We start from the raw sequence: 26,105 nt of genomic DNA, 5'->3' as shown, positions 1-26,105 counted from the left end.
CTGGATTTATACGGCAGTACCACTGCACATATACGGCAGTATCACTGGACTGGATTTTTACGCCAGTACTGCTGGAATTATACGCCAATATCACTGGAATTATACGGCAGTACCACTGGACTTATACAGCAGTACCACTGGACATATACGGCAGTATCACTTGACTGGATTTATACGCCAGTACCGCTGGAATTATATGCCAGTACCACTGGAATTATACAGCAGTATCACTGGAATTATACGGCAGTACCACTGGAATTATACGGCAGTATCACTGGACATATACAGCAGTATCACTGGACTGGATTTATGCACCAGTACTGCTGGAATTATACGACAGTACCACTGGAATTATATGGCAGTATCACTGGAATTATATGGCAGTACCACTGGAATTATACTGCAGTACCACTAGACATATACGGCAGTATCACTGGACTGGATTTATACGCCAGTACCGCTGCAATTATACGCCAGTACCAGTGGAATTATACAGAAGTATCACTGGATTTATACGGCAGTACCGCTGGACATATATGGCAGTATCACTGGACATATACGGCAGCACAGGGACAACACCAGTGGACTGATGCAGGATAACACAGCACCACTGCAATGGACTGGACTTATACAGCACCACTGGACATATGGCAGCAGAGGACACCACCACTGTGACTGGACTGATGCAGCACAATACACCACCACTGAACTGATGCAGCACAAGACAGCACCACTGGACTGGACTTATACAGCAGCACTGGACATATGGCAGCAGAGGACACAACCACTGTGACGGGTCTGATGCAGCACAAGACAATACCACTGAACTGATGCAGGAAACTGAGAACGGAAACACGTCCTCTCTCTACACTCTCCAATGCAGGAGTGAAAATGGCGGGGACGCGCGGCTCCTTATATGGAATCCAAACCCTGCGAGAATTCGACAGCGGGATGATGACGTTTTGCCTTGTTCTAGTTTCTGAGTCAGGTGGGAAAACCCGAGCCTGACTCGGATCCGGGCTCGGGTAGTGAAGTCTCGGGGGGGTTCGGTTCTCTGGGAACCGAACCCGCTCATCTCTAGTTCAAACAGGTTGAGCATGGGTGACTGGCGTTTGGGATTGCGCCGGTCACCATACCAACGCCAGGATCCAGGGGTTTAGATTACCGTGGGGAAGGTGAGCGCAAAAAAAGCCCCTTGGGGCTCGCTGCACTCGCCATACAGCGGGCACGGTGTCTCGCTGCGATTACCACAGGTTCTATTCCCACTCTATGGGTGTAGTGGACACCCACGATTAGGAATAGTCCCTGTTAGTCGGCATGCCAACTGTCTGGCTTTCAATCGGGAACCCGGCGTCAGTCTCCCGACCGCCGGTCACATAACTACATCCCGTTCAGGCAATCAGTGGATTCCCATCGTTTCATGCCCTCAATGTGAATCACTGATGGTGAACCCTATACCTTCCAACATTTTACACATAAAAATCGGTACAAATTCGAAAAGGGGGTGTGTCCACGGGCCCCTTTTCCTATACTTTCAAAGGAAGTTCGGAGAGCCAAAAATCGGTACAGACCTTAAAAAAAAGGTACTGTACCTGCCAAAAAGGTTGGAGGGTATGGAACCCTTTCATGTTTAAACCTAATGCTGTATAAATTATGATCGATGTACTGATGGGGAATACATTAAATAAATGAGAAAGGGTCAGGCTTAATAAATGCTGGTGAACCTATATCATTTTCTGAACTTAAATACAAAAATGGCAGAATTTAAATGGTTGCTAGTGGTTAAATGAATGCATCTGTATCAGTTCGAAAAGATTTTAATTCCCCATTGATTTGTGACAAGAACATTTCTGGTCAGATAATGTAGTGGATATTACACTTTCTGGTGTATATTTTATACAATGACCGTGATTACAAAACTGAAATCTGCTACTATAGTCAATGATGACCGAGAAGCACACACGGTCACAAACGAGAATGTTGTTGTTTCTGCCGGAACACAATCTTCCACGGACTTTCTAACAGTTATTGTTTGTAGGCAACAAGCAACTAGCAACTACAGAGCTCATTGCAAGAGACCAATTTAGTCTGGTTAGTTTTGTCTCCACTGTGGAAGACATATTTGTGAGGACATTTCATGTGTTCCCAGTACATATTGGTCTTCGGAAATATGGCTACCGCCAGTACTATAATGTTGTCCCTTTTTATAATATTATTATACGCATTCTCATTCTCTTTTAATGGAAACTTTCGAAGGAATGGCAAACATTGAAGACTAGTGCTCTTGTATTTGTTTCCCCCCTGAGTGATGATTGGCTGCCTAGCAGCGGGAAGTGACCGGGTAACAGCAGTACTAGTCCCGGATAGCAATGGGGGAAGAATCCTCAGACATTAGCTTAGACTCAGTGGCCAGCACCACTGCTAGTGATGTACTAATCCGTTCCACCAGTGTGCATGTGGCAGGACCCCAGGGAAAGGGGGCAGCAGAGGGAAGCAGACCACTCACTGCTAATGGGGAGCAAGGGACAGGTAATATCAGCCAGCTGGTGCTGAGTGCCCAAAGTGTGGCAGGAGGTGGGCAGGTGGGTGCTCATCCCGTGGGGGTTTCCAGTGACAGAATGGGGCACAGTCAGGTGGGACCCTCAGAGGGATCAGCGAGGAAGGTGGGGCATGGTAATCCAGGGTCTGCAGGGCACCATGATATTGGGGAAGGCCAGGTACACATCTCAGCGAAGAGTCTGCGGGAGCTACCGGCCCATTTCCCAGACTTTGCTTTAAAGAAGCGGGGTCCTACGTATGTCCCTCCGGCTCTACCGGCTAACCGGTATCCTGCAGTCAGATTCTCCCTAACGGATGGCGCGCCAGGTATGACCATACGAAAATGATCTGTGTAAAAAAGAATACCATACTATGGGGCGGATTTAAGAACAAATTATATTCTTGTTATCACGCGTTACTAATCTTAACTATCACTTGTTAAATCTGCCCCTATGCTTTAATCTGGTAATCATTCTAAACAATAGGTGGCCCTAGGGGACCATTTTGGACTACAAGCCTTCACTTTATACCTTGCTTTATTGCCGCCTGTAAACATTGAAATGCCTGCTTTAATTACAGATGGATGTTTGTTTGATTAATTAAATGTATTGTTTTAACCTGTTCCTAAAATCATAGGTAATGTGTGTCCCTTACGAAGGTTACAGGCATAATTTCTACAATTTTTTTGGGCAAACCCACACACCCATAGAAGAGTGTTCACAGTTCCCGCATTCCACCCAGTGAAGCAGGCAGAATGAGGAGACTTATACACTAAGGGGGTAATTCCAAGTTGATCGCAGCAGGAACTTTGGCCCTCATTCCAAGTTGTTCGCTCGGTAAATTTCATCGCATCGCAGCGATTTTCCGCTTAGTGCGCATGCGCAATGTCCGCACTGCGACTGCGCCAAGTAAATTTGCTATGAAGTTAGTATTTTTACTCACGGCTTTTTCATCGCTCAGGCGATCGTAGTGTGATTGACAGGAAATGGGTGTTACTGGGCGGAAACAGGCCGTTTTATGTGCGTGTGGGTAAAAACGCTACCGTTTCCGGAAAAAACGCGGGAGTGGCTGGAGAAACGGAGGAGTGTCTGGGCGAACGCTGGGTGTGTTTGTGACGTCAAACCAGGAACGACACTGACTGAACTGATCGCAGATGCCGAGTAAGTCTGAAGCTACTCTGAAACTGCTAAGAAGTTTGTAATCGCAATATTGCGAATCTTTCGTTCGCAATTTTAAGAAGCTAAGATTCACTCCCAGTAGGCGGCGGCTTAGCGTGAGCAACTCTGCTAAAATCGCCTTGCGACCGAACAACTCGGAATGACCTCCTTTGTTCGCAGTTGGGCAAAACCATGTGCACTGCAGGGGGAGGGCAGATGTAACATGTGCAGAGAGAGTTAGATTTGGGTGGGGTGTGTTCAATCTGCAATCTAATTTGCAGTGTAAAAATAAAGCAGCCAGCATTTACCCTGCACAGAAATAAAATAACCCACCCAAATCTAACTCTCTCTGCACATGTTATATCTGCCTCCCCTGCAGTGCACATGGTTTTGCCCAACTGCTAACAAAATTCCTGCTGCGATCAACTTGGAATTACCCCCCTAAGTGCCGTATGGAGGGGCGGTGCTAAATTATGCAAAGTCACATAATTTAGCCTCTCCCTCTCCACACAGACCCGTGAATCATGGCATTTCAGTTGACTGGCAGCTGGAACACCCCCCCCCCCATGTGGCATATAGCGTCTCTTCTCTGGGCGTCTTCCAGAAAGGGCACCTCCAAAGTACGCAGGTATGATTACAGGGCCACCCATGTAGCCCCTGAGGTTTATCCAGTTACCTATCTCTGGGCCTGATTCAGAGATGGATGGTTTTGCACAGCAGCAGCTTATGCCCGCAGAAGACATCTGTAGGAAAAAGACGCTTCGATCTGAGTTCAGATTATCATCGCGACCGCTGTTTTCTAGAAACGCGGGCAGCACTGCCTCGCCTCCAGTTGGCTTAGGGGCAGTGTGTGTGTGTTCTCACAGGACTTGTTATGCATGTGCAGAATGGGCCCTGCGATTACGCAGTCCACCAACATCGGTGATACATACATCTCTGAATCGTAACTTATGCTGAACCAATAGATTGCTCCCAAGTTTTTGTGTAATCACAGATAACAGTATGCCCTGTAACCTCAGGCTGATCTTACACGCTGGAACCTTTACATCCATAACAGTTGGGGAGGTGCCACAGCTGGTATTTGGTCTCTAGTTCGATGTAAAAAGGTTAGTGTGACAATGATCGACATGAGTTTTTCACAATTTTTCTTATTTTTATAACTTTTTTGTATTTTACCATTCACGTGGACTATGATTGGGAATGGTATCCGGTGCTGAGTACAGAGAGGCACTTTGCACGAAGCGTGGCTAGCGAAGCAGTACACTAAATCGGGGTCCATGTGCTTAAAGTTAAAAATTGACACCCCACAAACCTATAAAAAAAAAACTAATGTCGACCATTTCATGTCAACCTTTTGGGGTGGACCTAGACACTGTCTGCTGTTTTACTGTCGACCTAATGAACCATACTTGCCAGAGGTTGCCATCCTTGTACCATATAGCATTCATTTAGGGTTTTCTTTAAAAACAATTTCTTTTATTGAAACTTCAATAAAACAGCAAATATCAGAAGTAGCAAACAAAACATTTGCATAGTAGGTGAGTCAAAGGGGGGTATTCAATTGTTTGAAAAGTCAGTTGGGTGTCTGTTTTTTCCTAACAGACTTTTCAAACAATATAATACCCCCCAAAGTGTTTGTCGGGATTACCATAGGAAATTATATAATACACGTCACATATACAACCTATATCAGAAATGACAAATATGAAAACCATAGACAGATATGTTTAAACATAAAAAACAATTGGAGGGCCCTTTAGGAAAACTCGTGTCTCATACCATAATGTCTTTTCTCTAGCATCCATAAGGGATATTGGGGAATCTAGTACGATGGGTATAGACGGGGTCCAAAGGAGCCAGTGCACTTTAAATTTATTCAACTGGATGTGCTGGCTCCTCCCCTCTATGCCCCTCCCACAGGCAGTTTAGAAAAACGTGCCCTCAGGAGAGGATGCACATCTCTGAGCTCCAGAGAGTTTTCTTCAGTTTCTTTTTTACCTGCACAGTGGAAGTTAGGGGGGGGGGGGGGGGGCATTCACGGGCCACTTTTGCCTTGCGCTGCCTGAAGGTGACATCGGTGGCTAGGGGGGTCCCCCGGTTCACTGTGCGGCTGACCAAGGGCGCGGCGTACGGGACCCTCCCGGGGGGGGGGGGGGGGGGGTCCTGCTAAGATCTCCCGTGTAGACTGGCACAAAAACGCTTTGACTAGCACTTGTTGTGATGTTTTTAAGCTAAATGGAGGCTTTGCCAGTATAATCTGTCATTGTGGCTCCGGCACTATTGGAGCGGGCGGAGCTCATCAGAGCGGGACCTGAGGCATTTTGGCGCCTTCCTCTGCTTACTGCAGCCATTCTCGGCACACACAGCGCTTCCTGATTCCTCAGTCACACTGGATATCTGGTACAGGGTGTAGGAAAGGGGGAGAGCCGCTACTGTACACTATCTGGGTCCTCTCTTGGATATAATTTGTTAGTGTTTACTGGAATATAGTTAGCTGACGGCCTCATTGGGGCTGTACAGCTAGGGGTGTGCTGGTGTCCTCTCTCTCTCTGTGTCTCCTCTCACGTACAGTAGGGCAGGTTTGCAATATAACTGTATGTGTATGTTATTGTGCTTACTGTGAAACATGGGTAAACACAAGCTGTGCAGTGTATGCCACACCAGATTCTCTCCATTATCATCTGAATCTATTTAATGTGAGCAAAGCAGCCAATCTTCACAAATCAGTGAAGGGGCTGGGTGAGAGGGTCCAGAGCCCCACTGGCTAGGATCTCTAAAAACTGTGATGTCAGATATGTCATCCCAGCTCACTGCTAATGTGCAGAAGACTCAGCTACTACAACAAGCTGTTGCAGATTTAGCTGCTAGGGCGGATGCAGCTCAGCCCCCCCTCTCTCATGCAGGTCCACAGAAGCGTGGGTTACCTGCTCTACTCTCTGATACAGATGAGATATACAGGAGGATGGGGAAGACTTTGATCCCATTAGTGGGGATCCCGATTTTGCTCAGGGTATTGAAGCCCTAATTCTGGCTATACAGGAAATGTTAAAGCTCCCTCTAGAGCAGGCTTGTCCAAACTGCGGCCCTCCAGCTGTTGTGAAACTATATATCCCAGCATGCCCTGACACAGTTTTGCTGTCAGAGAATGCTAAAGCTGTGTCAGGGCATGGTGGACCCGTCTATACCCCATGATACTAAATGGATTCCCAGTATCCCCTTTCGAAATACGAGAAAAGGATTTACCGGTAGGTAATTAAAGTCATATTTTTCTCTGACGTCCTAGTGGATGCTGGGAACTCCGTAAGCACCATGGGGAATAGCGGCTCCGCAGGAGACTGGGCACACCTAAAGAAAGCTTTAGGACTACCTGGTGTGCACTGGCTCCTCCCACTATGACCCTCCGCCAGACCTGAGTTAGGATACTGTGCCCGGAAGAGCTGACACAATAAGGAAGGGTTTTGAATCCCGGGTAAGACTCATACCAGCCACACCAATCACACCGTATAACTCGTGATACTATACCCAGTTAACAGTATGAAATATAACTGAGCCTCTCAACAGATGGCACAACAATAACCCTTTAGTTAGGCAATAACTATATACAAGTATTGCAGACAATCCGCACTTGGGATGGGCGCCCAGCATCCACTACGGACTACGAGAAATAGATTTACCGGTGAGTAAAATCTTATTTTCTCTGACGTCCTAGTGGATGCTGGGAACTCCGTAAGGACCATGGGGATTATACCAAAGCTCCCAAACGGGCGGGAGACTCTGCAGCACCGAATGAGAGAACTCAAGGTCCTCCTCAGCCAGGGTATACATTTTGTAGAATTTTGCAAACGTGTTTGACCCTGACCAAGTAGCAGCTCGGCAAAGTTGTAAAGCCGAGACCCCTCGGGCAGCCGCCTAAGAAGAGCCCCCTTCCTTGTGGAATGGGCTTTTACAGATTTAGGATGCGTCAGTCCAGCCGCAGAATGCGCAAGCTGAATTGTGCTACAAATCCAGCAAGCAATAGTCTGCTTAGAAGCAGGAGCACCCAGCTTGTTGGGTGCATACAGGATAAATAGCGAGTCAGTTTTCCTGACTCCAGCCGTACTGGAAACATACATTTTCAAGGCCCTGACTACGTCAAGTAACTTGGAATCCTCCAAGTCCCTAGTAGCCGCAGGCACCACAATAGGTTGGTTCAAGTGAAAAGCTGATACCACCTCAGGGAGAAACTGGGGACGAGTCCTCAATTCTGCCCTATCCATATGGAAAATCGGATAAGGGCTTTTACACGACAAAGCCGCCAATTCTGACACACGCCTGGCCGAAGCCAAGGCCAATAGCATGACCACCTTCCACGTGAGATATTTTAAATAGCTAGCTTGGGCTTCTTAGGCTACTGGAAACCATTAGCTCCAGAGGGATCGACCGCAGGACCCGACCTTGGTGTTCGTTCCCGGAGCCGCGCCGCCGTCCCCCTTACAGAGCCAGAAGCATGAAGATGGTCCGGAAAATCGGCGGCAGAAGACTTCGGGTGGGGGGGGGGGGCCCTGAGCAGCAATGTAAACACCTTGGCTGTCAAATCATCACAATATATAGTCCCAGGGCTATATATGTGATAAATTACCCCTGCCAGAATCCATGAAAAAAGCGGGAGAAAAGTCAGCCGAAAAAGGGGCGGGGCTATCTCCCTCAGCACACTGGCGCCATTTTTTCTTCACAGTGCAGCTGGAAGACAGCTCCCCAGGCTCTCCCCTTTAGTTTTCAGGCTCAAAGGGTTAAAAAGAGAGGGGGGGCACTAAATTTAGGCGGAATATGTATATACAAGCAGCTATTGGGGGAAAAATCACTCAGTTATAGTGTTAATCCCTGCATTATATAGCGCTCTGGTGTGTGCTGGCATACTCTCTCTCTGTCTCCCCAAAGGACTTTGTGGGATCCTGTCCTCAGTCAGAGCATTCCCTGTGTGTGTGCGGTGTGTCGGTACGGCTGTGTCGACATGTTGGATGAGGAAGGTTACGTGGAGGCGGAGCAGAGGCCGATAAATGGGATGTCGCCCCCTGTGGGGCCGACACCAGAGTGGATGGATAGGTGGAAGGTATTAACCGACAGTGTCAACTCCTTACATAAAAGACTGGATGACGTAACAGCTGTGGGACAGCCGGCTTCTCAGCCCGCGCTTGCCCAGGCGTCTCAAAGGCCATCAGGGGCTCAAAAAAGCCCGTTACCTCAGATGGCAGACACAGATGTCGACACGGAGTCTGACTCCAGTGTCGACGAGGTTGAGACATATACACAATCCACTAGGAACATCCATTGCATGATCTCGGCAATTAAAAATGTGTTACACATTTCTGACATTAACCCAAGTACCACATAAAAGGGGTTTTATGTTTGGGGAGAAAAAGCAGCCAGTGTTTTGTTCCCCCATCAGATGAGTGAATGAAGTGTGTGAAGAAGCGTGGGTTCCCCCGATAAGAAACTGGTAATTTCTAAAAAGTTACTACTGGCGTACCCTTTCCCGCCAGAGGATAGGTCACGTCGGGAGATATCCCCTAGGGTGGATAAGGCGCTCACACGTTTGTCATAAAAGGTGGCACTGCCGTCTTAGGATACGGCCACTTTGAAGGAGCCTGCTGATAAAAAGCAGGAGGCTATCCTGAAGTCTGTATATACACACTCAGGTATAATACTGAGACCTGCAATTGCCTCAGCATGAATAGTGCTGCTGCAGCGTGGTCTGATACCCTGTCAGATAATATTGATACTCTAGACAGGGATAATATTTTGCTAACATAGAGCATATTAAAGACGTCGTCTTATATATGAGGGATGCACAGAGGGATATTTACCGGCTGGCATCCAGAATTAATGCAATGTCCATTCTGCCAGGAGGGTATTAGAGACCCGGCAGGGGACAGGTGATGCTGACTTTAAAAGGCACATGGAAATTCTGCCTTATAAGGGTGAGGAATTGTTTGGGGATGGTCTCTGGGACCTCGTATCCACAGCAACAGCTGGGAAGAAATTTTTTTACCTCAGGTTTCCTCACAGCCTAAGAAAGCACTGTATTATCAGGTACAGTCCTTTCGGCTTCAGAAAAGCAAGCGAGTCAAAGGCGCTTCCTTTCTGCACAGAGACAAGGGAAGAAGGAAAAAGCTGCACCAGACAGCCAGTTCCCAGGATCAAAAATCTTCCCCCGCTTCCTCTGAGTCCACCGCATGATGCTGGGGCTCCACAGGTGGAGACAAGTGCGGTGGGCTCGCGTCTCGGGAGCTTCAGGGACCAGCGGGCTTGCCCACAGGTGGATCCCTAGGTTCTGCAAGTAGTATCACAGGGATACAAGCTGGAGTTCAAGGCGACTCCCCCTCGCTGTTACCTCACATCAGCCTTGCCTGCTGCCCTCGGAGAAAGGGAGGTAGTACTGGCGGAAATTCACAAGCTGTACTTCCAGCAGGTGAAATCAAGGTACCCCTCCTTCAACAAGGCCGGGGTTACTATTCCAAAATGTTTGGGGTACCGAAACCAGACGGTTCGGTGAGACCCATTCTAAAATTGAAATCCTTGAACACTTTTATATACGAAGGTTCAAGTTCAATATGGAATCGCTCAGGGCGATTATTGCAAGCCTGGAGAATTTCATGGTATCACTGGACATCAAGGATGCTTACCTGCATGTCCCTATTTACCTTCCTCACCAGGAGTACCTCAAAATTGTGGTACAGGATTGTCATTACCAATTCCAGACGTTGCCGTTGGTCTGTCCCCGGCACCGAGGGTATTTACCAAGGTAATGGCCAAAATAATTATCCCGTGCTTGGACGATCTCCTTATAAAGGCGAGGTCCAGAGAGCAGTTGTTCGTCGGAGTAGCACTATCTCGGGAAGTGCTACAAAGCACGGCTGGATTCTGAATATTCCAAAGTCGCAGCTGGTTCCTACGACGCGTCTACTGTTCCTGGGTATGGTTCTGGACACAGACCAGAAAAAAGTGTTTCTCCCGGAGGAGAAAGCCAAGGAGCTGTCATCTCTAGTCAGAGGCCTCCTGAAACCAAAACAGGTGTCGGTGCATCACTGCACGCGAGTCCTGGGAAAAATGGTAGCTTCCTACGAAGCAATTCCATTCGGCAGGTTCCATGCAAGAACTTTTCAGTGGGACCTGTTGGACAAGTGGTCCGGATCGCATCTTCAGATGCATCGGCTGATAACCCTGTCTCCAAGGACCAGGGTATCTCTGCTGTAGTGGCTGCAGAGTGCTCATCTTCAAGAGGGCCGCAGATTCGGCATACAGGACTGGGTCCTGGTGACCACGGATGCCAGCCTTCGAGGCTGGGGGGCAGTCACACAGGGAAGAAACTTCCAGGGACTATGGTCAAATCAGGAGATTTCTCTACACATAAATATTCTGGAACTAAGGGCCATTTACAATGCCCTAAGTCAGGCAAGACCCCTGCTTCAAAACCAGCCGGTACGGATCCAATCAGACAACATCACGGCAGTCGCCCATGTAAACCGACAGGGCGGCACAAGAAGCAGGATGGCGTGGCAGAAGCCACAAGGATTCTCCGATGGGCGGAAAATCACGTGTTAGCACTGTCAGCAGTGTTCATGCCGGGAGTTGAAAACTGGGAAGCAGACTTCCTCAGCAGACATGACCTACACCCGGGAGAGTGGGGACTTCATGCAGAAGTCTTCCAACTGATTGTAAACCGTTGGGAAAGGCCACAGGTGGACATGATGGCGTCCCGCCTAAACAAAAAGCTAGAAAGATATTGCGCCAGGTCGAGAGACCCTCAGTCAATAGCTGTGGACGCTCTAGTGACACCGTGGGTGTACCAGTCGGTTTATGTGTTCCCTCCTCTTCCTCTCATACCCAAGGTACTGAGGATAATAAGGAAAAGAGGAGTAAGTACTATGCTCGTTGTTCCGGATTGGCCAAGAAGAACTTGGTACCCAGAACTTCAAGAAATAATCTCAGAGGACCCAGGGCCTCTACCGCTCAGACAGGACCTGCTGCAGCAGGGTCCCTGTCTGTTCCAAGACTTACCGCGGCTGCGTTGACGGCATGGCAGTTGAACGCCGGATCCTGACGGAAAAGGGCATTCCGGAGGAAGTCATTCCTACGCTGATTAAAGCTAGAAAAGAAGTAACCGCAAACCATTATCACCGCATTTGGCGAAAATATGTTGCGTGGCGTGAGGCCAGGAAGGCCCCAACAGAGGAATTTCAGCTGGGTCGATTTCTGCACTTCCTACAGTCAGGAGTGACTATGGGCCTAAAATTGGGTTTCATTAAGGTCCAGATTTCGGCTCTGTCGATTTTCTTCCAGAAAGAACTGGCTTCACTGCCTGAAGTTCAGACTTTTGTAAAGGGAGTGCTGCATATTCAGCCCCCTTTTGTGCCTCCAGTGGCACATTGGGATCTCAACGTGGTGTTGGATTTTCTAAAATCGCATTGGTTTGAACCACTTAAAACCGTAGATTTAAAATATCTCACGTGGAAGGTGGTCATGCTATTGGCCTTGGCTTCGGCCAGGCGTGTGTCAGAATTGGCGGCTTTGTCGTGTAAAAGCCCTTCTCTGATTTTCCATATGGAGAGGGCAGAATTGAGGACTCGTCCCCAGTTTCTCCCTAAGGTGGTATCAGCTTTTCACTTGAACCAACCTATTGTGGTGCCTGCGGCTACTAGGGACTTGGAGGATTCCAAGTTACTTGACGTAGTCAGGGCCTTGAAAATTTATGTTTCCAGGACGGCTGGAATCAGGAAAACTGACTCGCTATTTATCCTGTATGCACCCAACAAGCTGGGTGCTCCTGCTTCTAAGCAGACTATTGCTCGCTGGATCTGTAGTACGATTCAGCTTGCGCATTCTGCGGCTGGACTGCCGCATCCTAAATCTGTAAAAGCCCATTCCACAAGGAAGGGGGCTCTTCTTAGGCGGCTGCCCGAGGGGTCTCGGCTTTACAACTTTGCCGAGCTGCTACTTGGTCAGGGTCAAACACGTTTGCAAAATTCTACAAAATGTATACCCTGGCTGAGGAGGACCTGGAGTTCTCTCATTCGGTGCTGCAGAGTCATCCGCACTCTCCCGCCCGTTTGGGAGCTTTGGTATAATCCCCATGGTCCTTACGGAGTTCCCAGCATCCACTAGGACGTCAGAGAAAATAAGATTTTACTCACCGGTAAATCTATTTCTCGTAGTCCGTAGTGGATGCTGGGCGCCCATCCCAAGTGCGGATTGTCTGCAATACTTGTACATAGTTATTGTTAACTAAAGGGTTATTGTTGAGCCATCTTTCAGAGGCTCAGTTATATTCATACTGTTAACTGGGTATAGTATCACGAGTTGTACGGTGTGATTGGTGTGGCTGGTATGTACCTTACCCGGGATTCAAAATCCTTCCTTATTGTGTACGCTCTTCCGGGCACAGTATCCTAACTGAGGTCTGGCGGAGGGTCATAGTGGGAGGAGCCAGTGCACACCAGGTAGTCCTAAAGCTTTCTTTAGTTGTGCCCAGTCTCCTGCGGAGCCGCTATTCCCCATGGTGCTTACGGAGTTCCCAGCATCCACTACGGACTACGAGAAATAGATTTACCGGTGAGTAAAATCTTATTTTTTCATGGCCCCCCTAGGCCAAAAGTTTCTTACTGAGCAATATTGGAAAAAAAATGTGATGAAGTAAATTATGTTTATATGTCATCGTTAGGTTTAATTGTGTGGTGAGGGACAAGATATGCTTCTGTTTGTCCACATATTTTATGTGTAGCAGCCGTTAGCACTGGTTTTGCCTGTTACATTGACCATTAATAATAATTGACCATAATAAATAATAATCCAAGGCACCCCTGCAAGTGTCCTGAGGCACCCCAGGGTGCCACGGCACACAGATGTATTAACCTGGAGAAGGCATAAGGAAGTGATAAACCAGTGATATGTGCAAGGTGATAAAGGCACCAGCCAATCAGATCCTAACTGTTAATTTACATATTGGAGCTGATTGGCTGGTGCCTTTATCACCTTGCACATATCACTGGTTTATCACTTCCTTATGCCTTCTCCAGGTTAATACATCTGCCCCACAGTTTGAGAACCACTGGTCTAGACTATTGCCAAAATGAGTTGCTGAAAGCTCTAGACATAACAGCTTACAAGTGATGAGCGGATTCGGTTTTACTCGGTTCTCAAAACAGAATCTTATGGGCTATCCAAAACACGTGACATCCATGAGCCAATAAGATTCTGTTTTGAGAACCGAGTAAAACCGAATCCGCTCATCACTACTTACAATGGGGTACGAGTACACTAGCACACAAGAATTTTAAAGCGATTGTAGATTTTCAGATTTACTGTACAGTATATGAATTTCTGGTAATACTTGATTTAAAAAAATACAATTTACAAGTCACTGGAAAATTAATATTATTTTTCTTCCTGATTTAAAACATATGTCCAACTACTTAACTTTATAGGTTAGGTATGGAGCAAATACAAGGAGGCTGGTAAATCCTAAAACAATTAGCACTGCCGCAGGACTTTTGGAAGTAATTTCTATTCATCCTAATGTATGCACATCTTCCTGGATTTCTAAAAGATCCTGCTGGCTCCTAGGGGGCAATTCGATTGTTGTTTTGGGCACCAATTACTATTATTAGTAATGGGTGCCCATCAGAACAATTCAGTTGTTGCACCGGTCAGGTGCCCATTACTTCTGACATGACCAAAAGCAATGGGTTTAGCTGCCAACAGTGCAAAAAGTTCTGTTTGGACGACCAGAATGGACACTCCTCACACAATTCAGCTTCTCATATCTCAGGAGGCAGCAAGCTGAAATGTAACACCCCCACCTGCCAGAAGAGAGCAACAATTGAATTGCTTCATTGGGTGCAATCTAGTAGCAGCCGTGGGGTAAAGCAATTGAAACCCAACCCCAAGAATTGATTGGCATTATTTTCTTTGCCTCCATCATAGATACTATAAGTGGATCCACAATACAGAAAAATGCTACTAAGAATGACGCTTCGTTGCCAAAGGTGAGAACGGCCTACTCCTTTTACATTGGATATAACAACAATGTTTTTGTTTTTTTTCCTATGTAGACTAGAATTGTATGAAATGGCATTTGGCAGTGTAAGCTGTTGCTTTGCATTTAAATAATCAGAATTGTCATTAGAGTTTATTGTCCCAAGAGAAAGGATTCTACATACTCCTACAAATGTATGCAGAGGGATTATTTCAAACCAGCTCAACACAGTTTTCAGACTGACCATATCAGATTGTAATGAAATTTGGTATATTAAATGCTGCCATGGGTGTAAAGAAAACCCCCAAATTTGAGTCTGATATGTTGAACTGTTTTGAAGTCTGCCTTTTTAAAGCTGCAATTTTTTCAAACCCATAGGTCTTCTTAAACATGTATTATGGAATATATAAGGGATTATACATTGAAATCGGAGTTACCCCATTTTAGCCCGTGTTATCCTTGTCACTTAACTGTAATAACAGGGGATCCCTGAGTGATAGGGGTATGGTTATGGTGACAGAAAACACGAACCAGACGTCTCCTTCCTTCAAAATACATTGGGGCAGATGTATTAAGCCTAGAGAAGGCATAAAGAAGTAATAAAGCGGTGATAAGTACAAAGTGATAACACAACAGCCAATCAGCTCCAATATGTAAATTGACAGTTATGAATTGATTGGCTGGTGCCTTTATCAGCTTGCACTTATCACCACTTTATCACGTCTTTATGCCTTCTCCAGGTTTAATACAACTGCCCCATTATTACCTTGTTGGTTTACAGTTATTTTTCGCTAATGTAAATTCAGATACTGAAATAGATCCTGACCACATTAACGTTTTATTTTAATTGTTATCTCAATTAGGCAAAAATCATGGGATTTTAACTTTTTTATTTTATTAAGTGTATCCTAATTTCTTTCCCTCCCGGTAATAGCACTTGGAGCCCCTTCCATGGCGTACCACACCACTGGCTACGTTTGGCTGTGTCGCAGCTCGGCAGTTTCCCTCCGAAGGGGGACATCAAACACTGCGGCTTTAAAAGGAAATCTTGACGCCATTGTGTTATATCTCCCCTGCTATGGGGAATGGAGCAAAAAGTGTTTGCCAGTCCTGGCTACACAAATACTATTACATACAAGAAATATTGGTGGTCCTAGGGTAGGGAATTTAGGAACCATGGGGGTCATTCTGAGTTGATCGCTAGCTGCATTCGTACGCTGCGCAGCGATGAGGCAAAAAAGGCACTTCTACGCATGCATATGCGGCGTAATGCGCATGCGCGACGTACTATTACAACAAACGATGTAGTTTCACACAAGGTCTAGTGAAGCTTTTCAGTCGCACTGCTGACCGCAGAGTGATTGACATGAAGTGGGCGTTTCTGGGTGTCAACTGAACGTTTTCAGGGAGTGTTCGAAAAAACGCAGGCGTGCCAGGAAAAATGCAGGCGTGGCTGGGCGAACGCAGGGCGTGTTCGTGATGTCAAAACAGGAACTGAACAGTCTGAAGTGATCGCAAGCGCTGAGTAGGTATTGAGCTACTATAAAACTGCACAAAAAAACTTTGCCGCCGCTCTGCGATCCTTTCGTTGGCACTTCTGCTAAGCTAAAATATACTCCCAGTGGGAGGCGGCATAGCGTTTGCACGGCTGCTAAAAACTGCTAGTGAGCGATCAACTCGGAATGACCACCCATGTGCTGGGAGAAAAGGAAACAACACAGGCTGCATTATGGATGTCTGTCCATTCGCATTGAGATCTTGATAAGGAAAAACACATAACTAATCGTTGCCAGAAGGACCACGGGCCAAATAGAGAATGACATTAGTTTCTTTATCATCCACTAGGGGTCACTGGAGTACTCTTGGGATATGGACGGGCGTAGCCGAACAAAGGCACTGAATATTCAAATTCAGGACTCTCCCCCCCCTCCATATCCCCAAGTACCTCAGTGTACCTTGCCAGTGTTTTTTCGGTGCTCACAGATGAACATCGGCTTGTGGCAATGGCCACTTTTCAGAAGATTTTTATTTTTAATTTTTACACTTCCCGTCCCAGTTTCTGAAAAACATGGGTCCGGGATGGTGCCGCTGCAAGGCAGCGGATGGCGTGTCGGTCCTCACAAAGAGCACCCTCACAGCCACAGGCGCTATAGGCAAGCGCATGGCGTGTCGGTCCTCACAAAGAGCACCCTCACAGCCACAGGCGCTATAGGCAAGCGCATGGCGTGTCGGTCCTCACAAAGAGCACCCTCACAGCCACAGGCAGCCACTGTCTCCTGCAAACTGAACGGAGCTTACAGGAAGAAGCTCCGTCACAGCCAGAAGGAGACAAAGAGCTGGAAAGATCTACAGCTGCAACGCAGCCAAGATGAGATGCTGGAGGCTGAAACGGAGCAGAGAGAAGCTCGTCACAGCCAGGAGAAGGCAGCACAAGGTATGAGTGTCAGGGCGGTCAGCTCACGCTGCCGCCCTGCTGTGTGTGAGCTGTAGAATGCCATAGCCGCTGAGCACGGGAGTGTTATAACTAACAGAGCGGCCGCACGTCACTCAGACGCCGGCCGCTCTCACTGCTCTGATGCGGCACCGCTACACGCCGCCGACATCCTCCGGGCGCTCAACTAAGCAGAGCGGCCGCACGTCACTCAGACGCCGGCCGCTCTCACGGCTCTGATGCGGCACCGCTACACGCCGCCGACATCCTCCGGGCGCTCAACTAAGCAGAGCGGCCGCACGTCACTCAGACGCCGGCCGCTCTCACGGCTCTGATGCGGCACCGCTACACGCCGCCGACATCCTCCGGGCGCTCAACTAAGCAGAGCGGCCGCACGTCACTCAGACGCCGGCCGCTCTCGCTGCTCTGATGGCCCGGCACGCCGCCGAGACGCTCCTCTGTACTAAAGAGCGGCCGCACGTCACTAAAGGACGCCGGCCGCTCTTCCAGTGAGACACCGCAGACACAGGGAGACTGTGTACTGCTGTAGGAAGCAGCTGCCGGACGGCTCCCCGGCGCTAGATTCAGGCGCTCTCCCTGTTCCCGATCTCCGTACGCTGCAGGTAAGGGATGCAGGGGGGGGGAGGGGGAATAATACCCATGGCAGCAGCAAAGGCTGCATGGGTTCAAAATACACAAGCAGCGCAGCACTTTAAACAATGTACACTGTGTACTGGGATGTTTCAGCACGTTTTATATATATATAAATATAATAAAGCTTTTGCTGGCGAAACTGTCTATAATATATATGTGTAAACACTTTGTATATATATATATAATATATATATGAGGCTTTGGCTGGCAATAGGTTATCAGTGGCATACCCTATTGCACGTTTAACCATGTTTTCTGTTATTTTTGGTTACACTGGCATACACTGCAGGCAGTGCTCATATTATTTGAATAAATGCACTGTATTATAGGCTATTAAGCTTAGTAACTGTATAATAGGCTATTAAGCTTAGTAACTGTATAATAGGCTATTAAGCCTATATTAAAACTGCAGCAGGTAACCTGTACTGTGATTTTCTAGGAAAGCATGGCATGACGGCCATTTTAATCATTGCTGGTTTTTTCCAGTTATAATTCCAGACTGTACACCTCTACTCCACAAGGAGGCGCAGGGGTGTTAGTGGGAATTTTTAGTTCAATTCTAGAACATTCCTGCCCTACATCTTTAAGCCACCAGAAGGCGCAGGGGTGTTAGTAGGAATTTGGTTCGGGTTTCATGCCCATGTGAACTGCTTTTCACATAAAGAACACTTTAGTTTCCTAATAAATATGCTGTTCAGCAATAACATATATATATAGATATATATGCCATATAATAATGGTATTAAGTCGTGCAAGTGTCTGTCTGTTGCCTATTATGATGTTTGTCTACATAGCGAATAAGGCTCTAGTGCAGACTAAAAATGTTAACATTGGCAATTCAAGTTAAAACAGCGGTAATCGGAGTCTCAGAATAACTCCGCCAGCGCTAACAAAAGACAATCTTTCCAAAGTGACAATTTTCCTTTGGGTACCAGAGTGTTTATTTCACTAGTCTTATAATTTAATGCACGATTCTATGTCAAATCTCACACCGATAACTACGAGTGAGAAGGGTACATTAGTCCAGCACTCAGATAGTGCGGGGTTTTGGACAACCATAAATAATCGTTTCCAAAAGGACGCGATCCGCCATTGGTATATGCGTTTCTGTCAAACATTATAAAAACCACAGATACATTTGGGTCACTAGAATCTATGTATGAAACCATACCGATCACGGTTAAAAGAAGCTGCAGAGTATATCTGTAAAGCTTCTGCTAACGCCGGTTACTTTCATTGTCGTTAGTAACGCGCGACAAGGCCAGAGCTTGTTTGCTCCTAAATTTGATATATGTGTAACGACATTTTATCCCTTTAGGATATTCTGCCATTAGCGCATACAATTTACTTGTAACAGCGTTTTATTCCTTTATAAAAAAAAAAAAAAAAAAAAAAAGTCACGCCTTGTAACGAGTGCTTGCTTCGGCAGCACAAAATTGGAAGGTTCACATGCAAATTCTTGAAGCGTTCCATATACAGGACGTTACAGTCACAAGTCAGTGGGTTGATGACCTCTTTTACAATTGTGGAAGTGTGTCTTTTCATGTTACAGTTGCGAGGTTTCATGACTTCAACTCATATATGTCTCAGCTATTTACAGCTTGGAGTACAAAACTGCTTCTGTCGAACGGGTTGGCAGGTTGTCATTTAGTCTTTGCTGGTTTATAAACCAGGCAGTAGTACGCCAACAGAGTCAGAGTTACTTATTCCCCTCTGTTTGAGCAAAATCAAACAGCTCCGTTCCAATATCAATCAGCAAGTAATTTTCTGCAGTTAGTTTTTGCTTATTGAAGACACAAAATTGTATAATTGCATTTGACCTTCACAATGCGTATTTACACAGTCCGGTTTCTTCATCACAGGTTTAGCGTTTGCAAATCGCCGCAACCATTAACCATTTCATTTCTACAGTTGCTTATCGCTTCCTGTATTTACCAAAGTGATGTTGGAATGATAGCTCATCTCACATAAGAACTATGTATCAACAAAGTTCCTATATCTTGCGTTACTAAGGTATACTGCGGTAGCAGATTAAGTAACAATCACATCTAAGTCTGTCTAAACGATGTCAATTCCTAGGTAAGATTATAAATATGGTAATTCAAAGACTTTTACCTACTACACCAGCAACAACAAAAGTACACTTACACTAGCGGTACATTGGTGTATTCACTTATTAAGAATAAAGATGGGTTTTCAATTTAGTTCGCCACCCTTCATTTGCTTTACCCACAAAGGAACAAGGGTGCGTATACTCTGGATTACAGTCACAGAGAGTCAGGATTTGTCGTTATAAGGTTCTAAAACACGACAGATTGCTGTCGATAAATGTACTAGAACTCTGTGCATTTTACAATGCAATAGATAAATGTCCTAGAACTATGTGCATTTTACAATGCAATAAATCGCTTTCAGTCTGACCAGGGATAGACTCTGGTTTCTCTTCAGAACAAATAAATCTTTCGCTTTTTACTAAAGATTTCTGTGGAGAGGAACAACCGTGAGTTTCATGTAATTTTGTTTTTCATACCTGGCTCACGCTGCCCTTAAGCAGTCAAACAAAGCAACGGCAGTTGCATACTCAACAACCAATGAGAACCAATAAGCCGCATGGCAAGGCGGTAGGTAACTCAAATCTTCAATGGCTCAGAACGCCATTATGTGAAAATGTCAAAATATCAATCCGTGAGTGGACATCTGTTAGACAGACGATCTCACCTGTCAGGGTTTGGATTTTAAAACACTGGACATTAAATCCAGAGGTGTTTCAGATGTGAGTCCACAGAAGGGGGTTACCCTCAAGTATACATGAGGGCATCTCACCACAATTACAAAAGCTCAGTATGTGTACATCACATTCATGGGGTCATTCAGCATCGTGTATCTGGCTTCACCAATTTCCGCTTCTTTCTTCGTTGCCAAAACGGATCAGAAGACAGTTCGTCACAGGCATACTGGTGGTATCTTATGGGTTTCAGAGAAGTTTGCTTCTCGAATTTTCAAGGAATACTTGCACACGATCTTGGCCCGCTCATAATACGTCCAACCTGTTACATCAGGGAACGTTCTTTTACCCATAGTTACCTATGTACCTATTATCTATGTACCGCAGCTGCGGTTGACGGGGTGAGGGTTCAGTGCTCGCTTCGGCAGCACATATACTAAAGTTGGAACGATACAGAGAAGATTAGCATGGCCCCTGCGCAAGGATGACACGCAAATTCGTGAAACGTTCCATAAGACCGCCCTCTTAAAAAAATAGAGCATTACAGTATCGGTTATACCAACCATGTAACGAAATAGTAAGCCGCTTAAGGCAGCTCATTATTAAAACATTTCGTGTGCTTACATAGGTTGTAAACCTCAGAAGTTTCCAACATCATACTTCAAGTACCCGTATTCTGTTAAACGGGATGGAATGGAAAACTGCGTTCATCTGCACTAACAGTGCAGGTATCTGTGTGGTAAACGTATTTTCAAAGAAGTTTGCCTCTATTTGCGTCTGTAAACATCTTTCTACAAGGTGTCACCAAAGTTCAGACTCTATTTATCCCACCTACAGCGCCAGGCGATTTGAGGTTGGGTTCAGATTTATTACAGTTTTCATATTTTGGAACCCTTTCAACAAAGGGGAAGTAAGTTTCATATTTTTTGAACCTTTACAACAAATGAGAATTAAGTTTCTCACTTTGGAAAACATTTTTCTTCTAGCCTTGCCTTCGGCAAGGGTGCTTCGGCAAAGGTTTTGTTTTCATATTTGGGTGCCTTGTATTCCAAGCCACCGTATTTGAGTTTCTCATGACAAAGCAGATCTTCGGACGAAATCCGCTTTCGTATTCTTCACATCAATATACCAATAGTGGTTCCTGTGTGGACTGCACATTCTTGAATTCTGAATGTGGTACACGCGTTACGCGTTTATATATGTACCGAACGTCTACAGTACGTGATCTGAATACGTTGTTTGTTCTATATGATACTGTAAACTGGGGTTAGCCAGTTTCTCAGCAGACATTATCCAGTTGGATAATAATGACTACAAGTCAGACTTACTTTAAGGCTAAGTTACAATCGCCTACGTCAGTAATAGTTCATCCCACAGGTTCTGTGGGAATGTCAGACCCAACGGGTCGTGGAGCGTCTACAACGCGGCTACATAGCCTTCAGTGCACCACGTTTGTGCACGTTTATACGTTATTAATGGTGGCGCCATCAGCATTTAGCTTTGGCCTGCCTACTGTTACAAGTATCAAACAGCTCTCCCGCCCACGAGGGAAGCTTTGGTACGTCCCAAGAGTACTCCAGTGACCCCTAGTGGATGATAAAGAAAATAGGATTTTGGTACTTACCAGGTAAATCCTTTTCTTTGAATCCATAGGGGGCACTGGACGCCCACCCAGAGCAGTTTTACCTGGGTTGTTTTAAGCTCAAAGGAGCTTAGTGAACAAATTTAACTTGGATGGTATTAAGCTCAAGGGAGCTTATGGTAACACATTTTCACCGATTGGCTCAAATTATAAAGTTCTATCGGTTAAGGTGTCAACTGTTTAGTTGACAATAAGGTTACGGATCAACTTTGTGGTTGTCCGTTATGTTATAGGGATTCTCCATTGTCAACCTCTCTATATCCTGTTCGCTCAGTAAAAAACACTGGCAAGGTACACTGAGGTACTTGGGGATATGGAGGGGGGGGAGAGTCCTGAATTTGAATATTCAGTGCCTTTGTTCGGCTACGCCCGTCCATATCCCAAGAGTACTCCAGTGCCCCCTATGGATTCAAAGAAAAGGATTTACCTGGTAAGTACCAAAATCCTATTTTCTATAGCACAGTAGCGAAACGGTTTCCGTTTTATTTTTAAATGCCTACTTGTTGCTTTTGTTACATTGTATGCTTCTTTCTCTCCTTTTAATAGGTTCTTGTGACAAAGCATTTTCAAGACAACACAGATGAGGAAAGAGTTGTGAAGCATTCACATGAAGGTAACCTGTAGAAGAGTTACAGACAAATTACATGTCGCATTTGCCAATGTTTAACAGTGTGATTACTCATGTCTGCTAAAGTTATTTCTTTTATGTACAAATGAATGAATGACTATAAAAGATGTCATAATACATGTAGGAGTAATGACACTTAATATTTTGAATTTAAGGTAAAGATGTACAGATTTCACAGTTTACTACTGGTCATAAAGAAACCTTTATGGCAGCACTGAATAAAAGGTAAGTCTTCTAATGAGCCCTGTCCTACCTGTGCCCAAATCACTGACCACAGTTACACATTGCCCTCGCTTCGGGGCTGGATTGTATTCTGCAGATTACGAAGGCTCAGGACCACGGCAGAAATGCCGAGAAACCAAACCTTCCCCACCTGCAATAAGGGGGGAATTCAATTAAAGGAGATGAAACATTGGGAGCGAAAACGTTAAATTTTTCCTGATGTTTCTCCTCTATTTTTTTGGACAATCCAATTTGGCTGCGCAAGAGAAACAGTCCCCTTTTCAGGGATTTGTTTCTCCTGTCTGAGGCAGGAGAAACGTGATCCCCGATAAAGTAAGGCTTGTGCTGCCCTATCGGGGATAATTGAATACCTAGGGCGCAACTATTACCCACAGTCATTGACCGCGGGTAACTGAAGTACCCCCAAAAGTATACAAAGCACCAGATTTACTAATCAATGTGTTTTTAATCCACCGCCAAAAACACCCAAGCAAATGAGTTGCCGCTTATAGATGTAGTGGGTAAAGCGCTTTATGGATTTCTAGGATCGGTGCAGCGTTGAACCCCATCGGTTTTGCTTAGATACCGATGGCCACTAACATCGCTATACAAAATGGCATTAAATCCGATGCGTTTTTTTATCTTGCCTTATGTGACCAAAATGAAATTTTTAGTTTTTGGCATTTCTGTTACTGTTGACAGACCATCTATTATACCTTTACTCGCAGAGTACAGAGGGGGCCTGTGACTAAAGAGGTGCGTGTTCAGTTGCTTGAGGATGCAGCAAACAAAGGTAAGAAGACAAAAGGCTGCACTGAGAGCTCTCCGGGCTGCGGTGCGATCCACTCTGCTGCTATTGCTGCTGCCACCGCCGCTGCCATTGCTGCTGCGGCTCCAGCCCTGAAGGTAATTACTATCCTCCTTTACTGTATCATCCTGTTTACCAACCATCACTTGCACTTGTTGTCTGTAGTATATCTGCTAAGCTGGTGGTGAGGTTACAATATTGGGCCTAATTCGGACCTGATCCCTGATCGCAGAAGCAACATTTGTCACTAATGGGCAAAACCATGTGCACTGCAGGGGGGGGGGGGGCATATGTAACATGTGCAGAGAGAGTTAGATTTGGGTGGGGTGTGTTCAAATTGAGATCTAAATTGCAGTATAAAAATAAAGCAGCCAGTATTTACCCTGCACAGTAACAAAATAACCCACCCAAATCTAACTCTCTCTGCACGTATTCTATCTACCCCACCTGCAGTGCACATGGTTTTGCCCATTAGAGAAAGATTTTGCTTTTGTGATCAGGTCTGAATTAGGCCCATTGTACTGAACATACTGAACTTGCTAAATATGTTTGATTGATTATGCCTGCCTGACTGCAACTCCAGCCTCAACTATGTGAGCGCTTGTTGGCCCTTTGCACTCACTCTTCTCCTTCCTCATTTCTGCTGTCTATGACTTATCTTTATTTCTTTCCTGTCCCATGTCCTCTACTCCACTTTCAGCAGATAGTGTATCCTGTCTTTCGTACTCGTTTTCTGTTTGCCTCTATGATCTCTGTCTATCCTCCCCAGTTATATGTTCTGTACCTCTGCATCCTGTAGTGACACAGGTCCTATAATATCCTTACTCCCCCAAGTTCCATTCATAACATTACCTGCCCCATAAGATACTAGAAACTGTAGAAAAAGGAGATTATTTTGTAAATGGGACCTTTGAGTAATTCCCACAAGTCTCTTTAATGCTCTGGACAGCGTCACACATGGCCGAATCCACGCCTAACACAAAATGGAGATCTAGAAATGTCTGTTGTCCCATCAGTGCAGGTCGGCACCTGGGAGCTGATGTAAAGGTTGAGGTCATCTCTCGTCCTTTGCTCTCCAGGCACAGAGCGATCTGGAGGCCCAAGTGAACTCTGTCTCCCAGCTGCTTACCAAACTCCAGGAGACAGACAGGCAGCTGCAACGGATCACTGAGCAGCAGAGCAAGATCCAAAGTCAACCAGCAGAAAGAGTATATCACCCAGAGAGAGTGAGCGAGCTGGAGAGGCAGCTTTCCCAGCTGACGGAGCAGAGACTTCAGCATCTGGAAAGACTCCAGCAGCAGCATCTGGAGATGCAGGTATGCACTGAGGATCCTGCCAATTCTTTATCAGATATAGGGTTATGCATGAGAGAAGTAGGCAACCGGCCCTCCAGCTGTTGTAGAACTGCAAGTACAAGTCTTTATGTATGGCTGAAAGACATACTTTGTGTTTGGGTAATATTGTTGTGCTGTCTGTATATTGTCTTCTTACATACTTATTTCTGTGCTGCACTACAGCTGTTTTCCTGTGAGGCTGCTTGCCTACTTTAGTGCAAATACCACAAATGTACATAGAGTTGTATTCCATGATGGCTACCCAAAGCTTTGCACTGTCCGATGGGTGGATTGGGCACTCAGGGCCTAACTCTGAGATGGACCGTTCAATTTGAAGGAGGGACTATGCAGGAGACGTCTCGGTAGAAGAGACGCCACCTTCAGGTAGCTGCGATCCCAGCACTGGGAACCAACATAGCCACCACTGGTCGCGGTATTCCGCTTACGCAGCTGACCAACAGAAGGGGGGCCTGCGAGGCCAGGAAGTCTGCATGGTGACCCTTGACTCTCTCCTCTCCCAGAAAATGAGAGTGATATGCTCCTGTTTCTGGGAACGCAGGCCATCCTCCTTCCCCCTCCCAGGGGAACTACAGGCGACATTGCATGCGCAGAATGGGCCGTGCGCAGCTGCAGATTACAGATAATTAGGAATTTGCAAGTGGCCGGTCTCGTATGTCCATCTCTGAATCGGGCATTCAGTTGCCTAGTTTAATGAATGTTAAATGAAGTTATACTGAGCATTATGTTATGAGAGAAACTTAAAGCATTAAACTAACTTGTGGTCCCAAAGTCAGAAGTAGGTTGGAATTTGATGGCAAATTGTCACGGTTTCCAATCATCTTATTTTGTGGGGTTTCCGCAGCCCTAAATTGATTTTATGGTGGTGTCTCTAAAGGCTGGGAAGTCAAATGGGCTTGGAAAACAGGCAGATGCACACGCAAAATGAAAAGCCGTG

General features: G+C 46.0%; 1 protein-coding gene, 1 non-coding gene and 1 pseudogene across 5 annotated transcripts in view; all 3 read left to right on the top strand.

Moving 5' to 3' along the window:
- Nucleotides 1-2,279: 2,279 nt before the first annotated feature.
- The window catches only part of KIAA0586 (KIAA0586 ortholog), a 216,562-nt gene continuing 192,736 nt past the window's right edge, over nucleotides 2,280-26,105 (top strand). For 2 of the 4 annotated variants that reach the window (XM_063947394.1, XM_063947396.1), the window contains exons 1-6: nucleotides 2,281-2,865; nucleotides 14,655-14,716; nucleotides 22,705-22,771; nucleotides 22,942-23,011; nucleotides 23,737-23,914; nucleotides 24,896-25,132. In XM_063947394.1, coding sequence (XP_063803464.1) covers nucleotides 2,370-2,865; nucleotides 14,655-14,716; nucleotides 22,705-22,771; nucleotides 22,942-23,011; nucleotides 23,737-23,914; nucleotides 24,896-25,132 — 1,110 coding nt within the window. In that variant the 5' untranslated portion in view covers nucleotides 2,281-2,369. Of the gene's footprint in view, nucleotides 2,866-14,654; nucleotides 14,717-22,704; nucleotides 22,772-22,941; nucleotides 23,012-23,736; nucleotides 23,915-24,895; nucleotides 25,133-26,105 lie in introns of all 4 variants that reach the window. The other 2 variants (XM_063947395.1, XM_063947397.1) reach the window with 2 other exon arrangements.
- Nucleotides 20,220-20,320, top strand: LOC134981588 (U5 spliceosomal RNA; annotated as a pseudogene).
- Nucleotides 20,929-21,035, top strand: LOC134981628 (U6 spliceosomal RNA). The gene has a single exon (XR_010190734.1). It is a non-coding gene; the product is annotated as a U6 spliceosomal RNA (small nuclear RNA).

This window comes from Pseudophryne corroboree, chromosome 12 (genome assembly GCF_028390025.1).
Source record: "Pseudophryne corroboree isolate aPseCor3 chromosome 12, aPseCor3.hap2, whole genome shotgun sequence".
Lineage (NCBI taxonomy): Eukaryota > Metazoa > Chordata > Amphibia > Anura > Myobatrachidae > Pseudophryne > Pseudophryne corroboree.
This window is presented reverse-complemented; position numbering and strand designations above follow the sequence as displayed.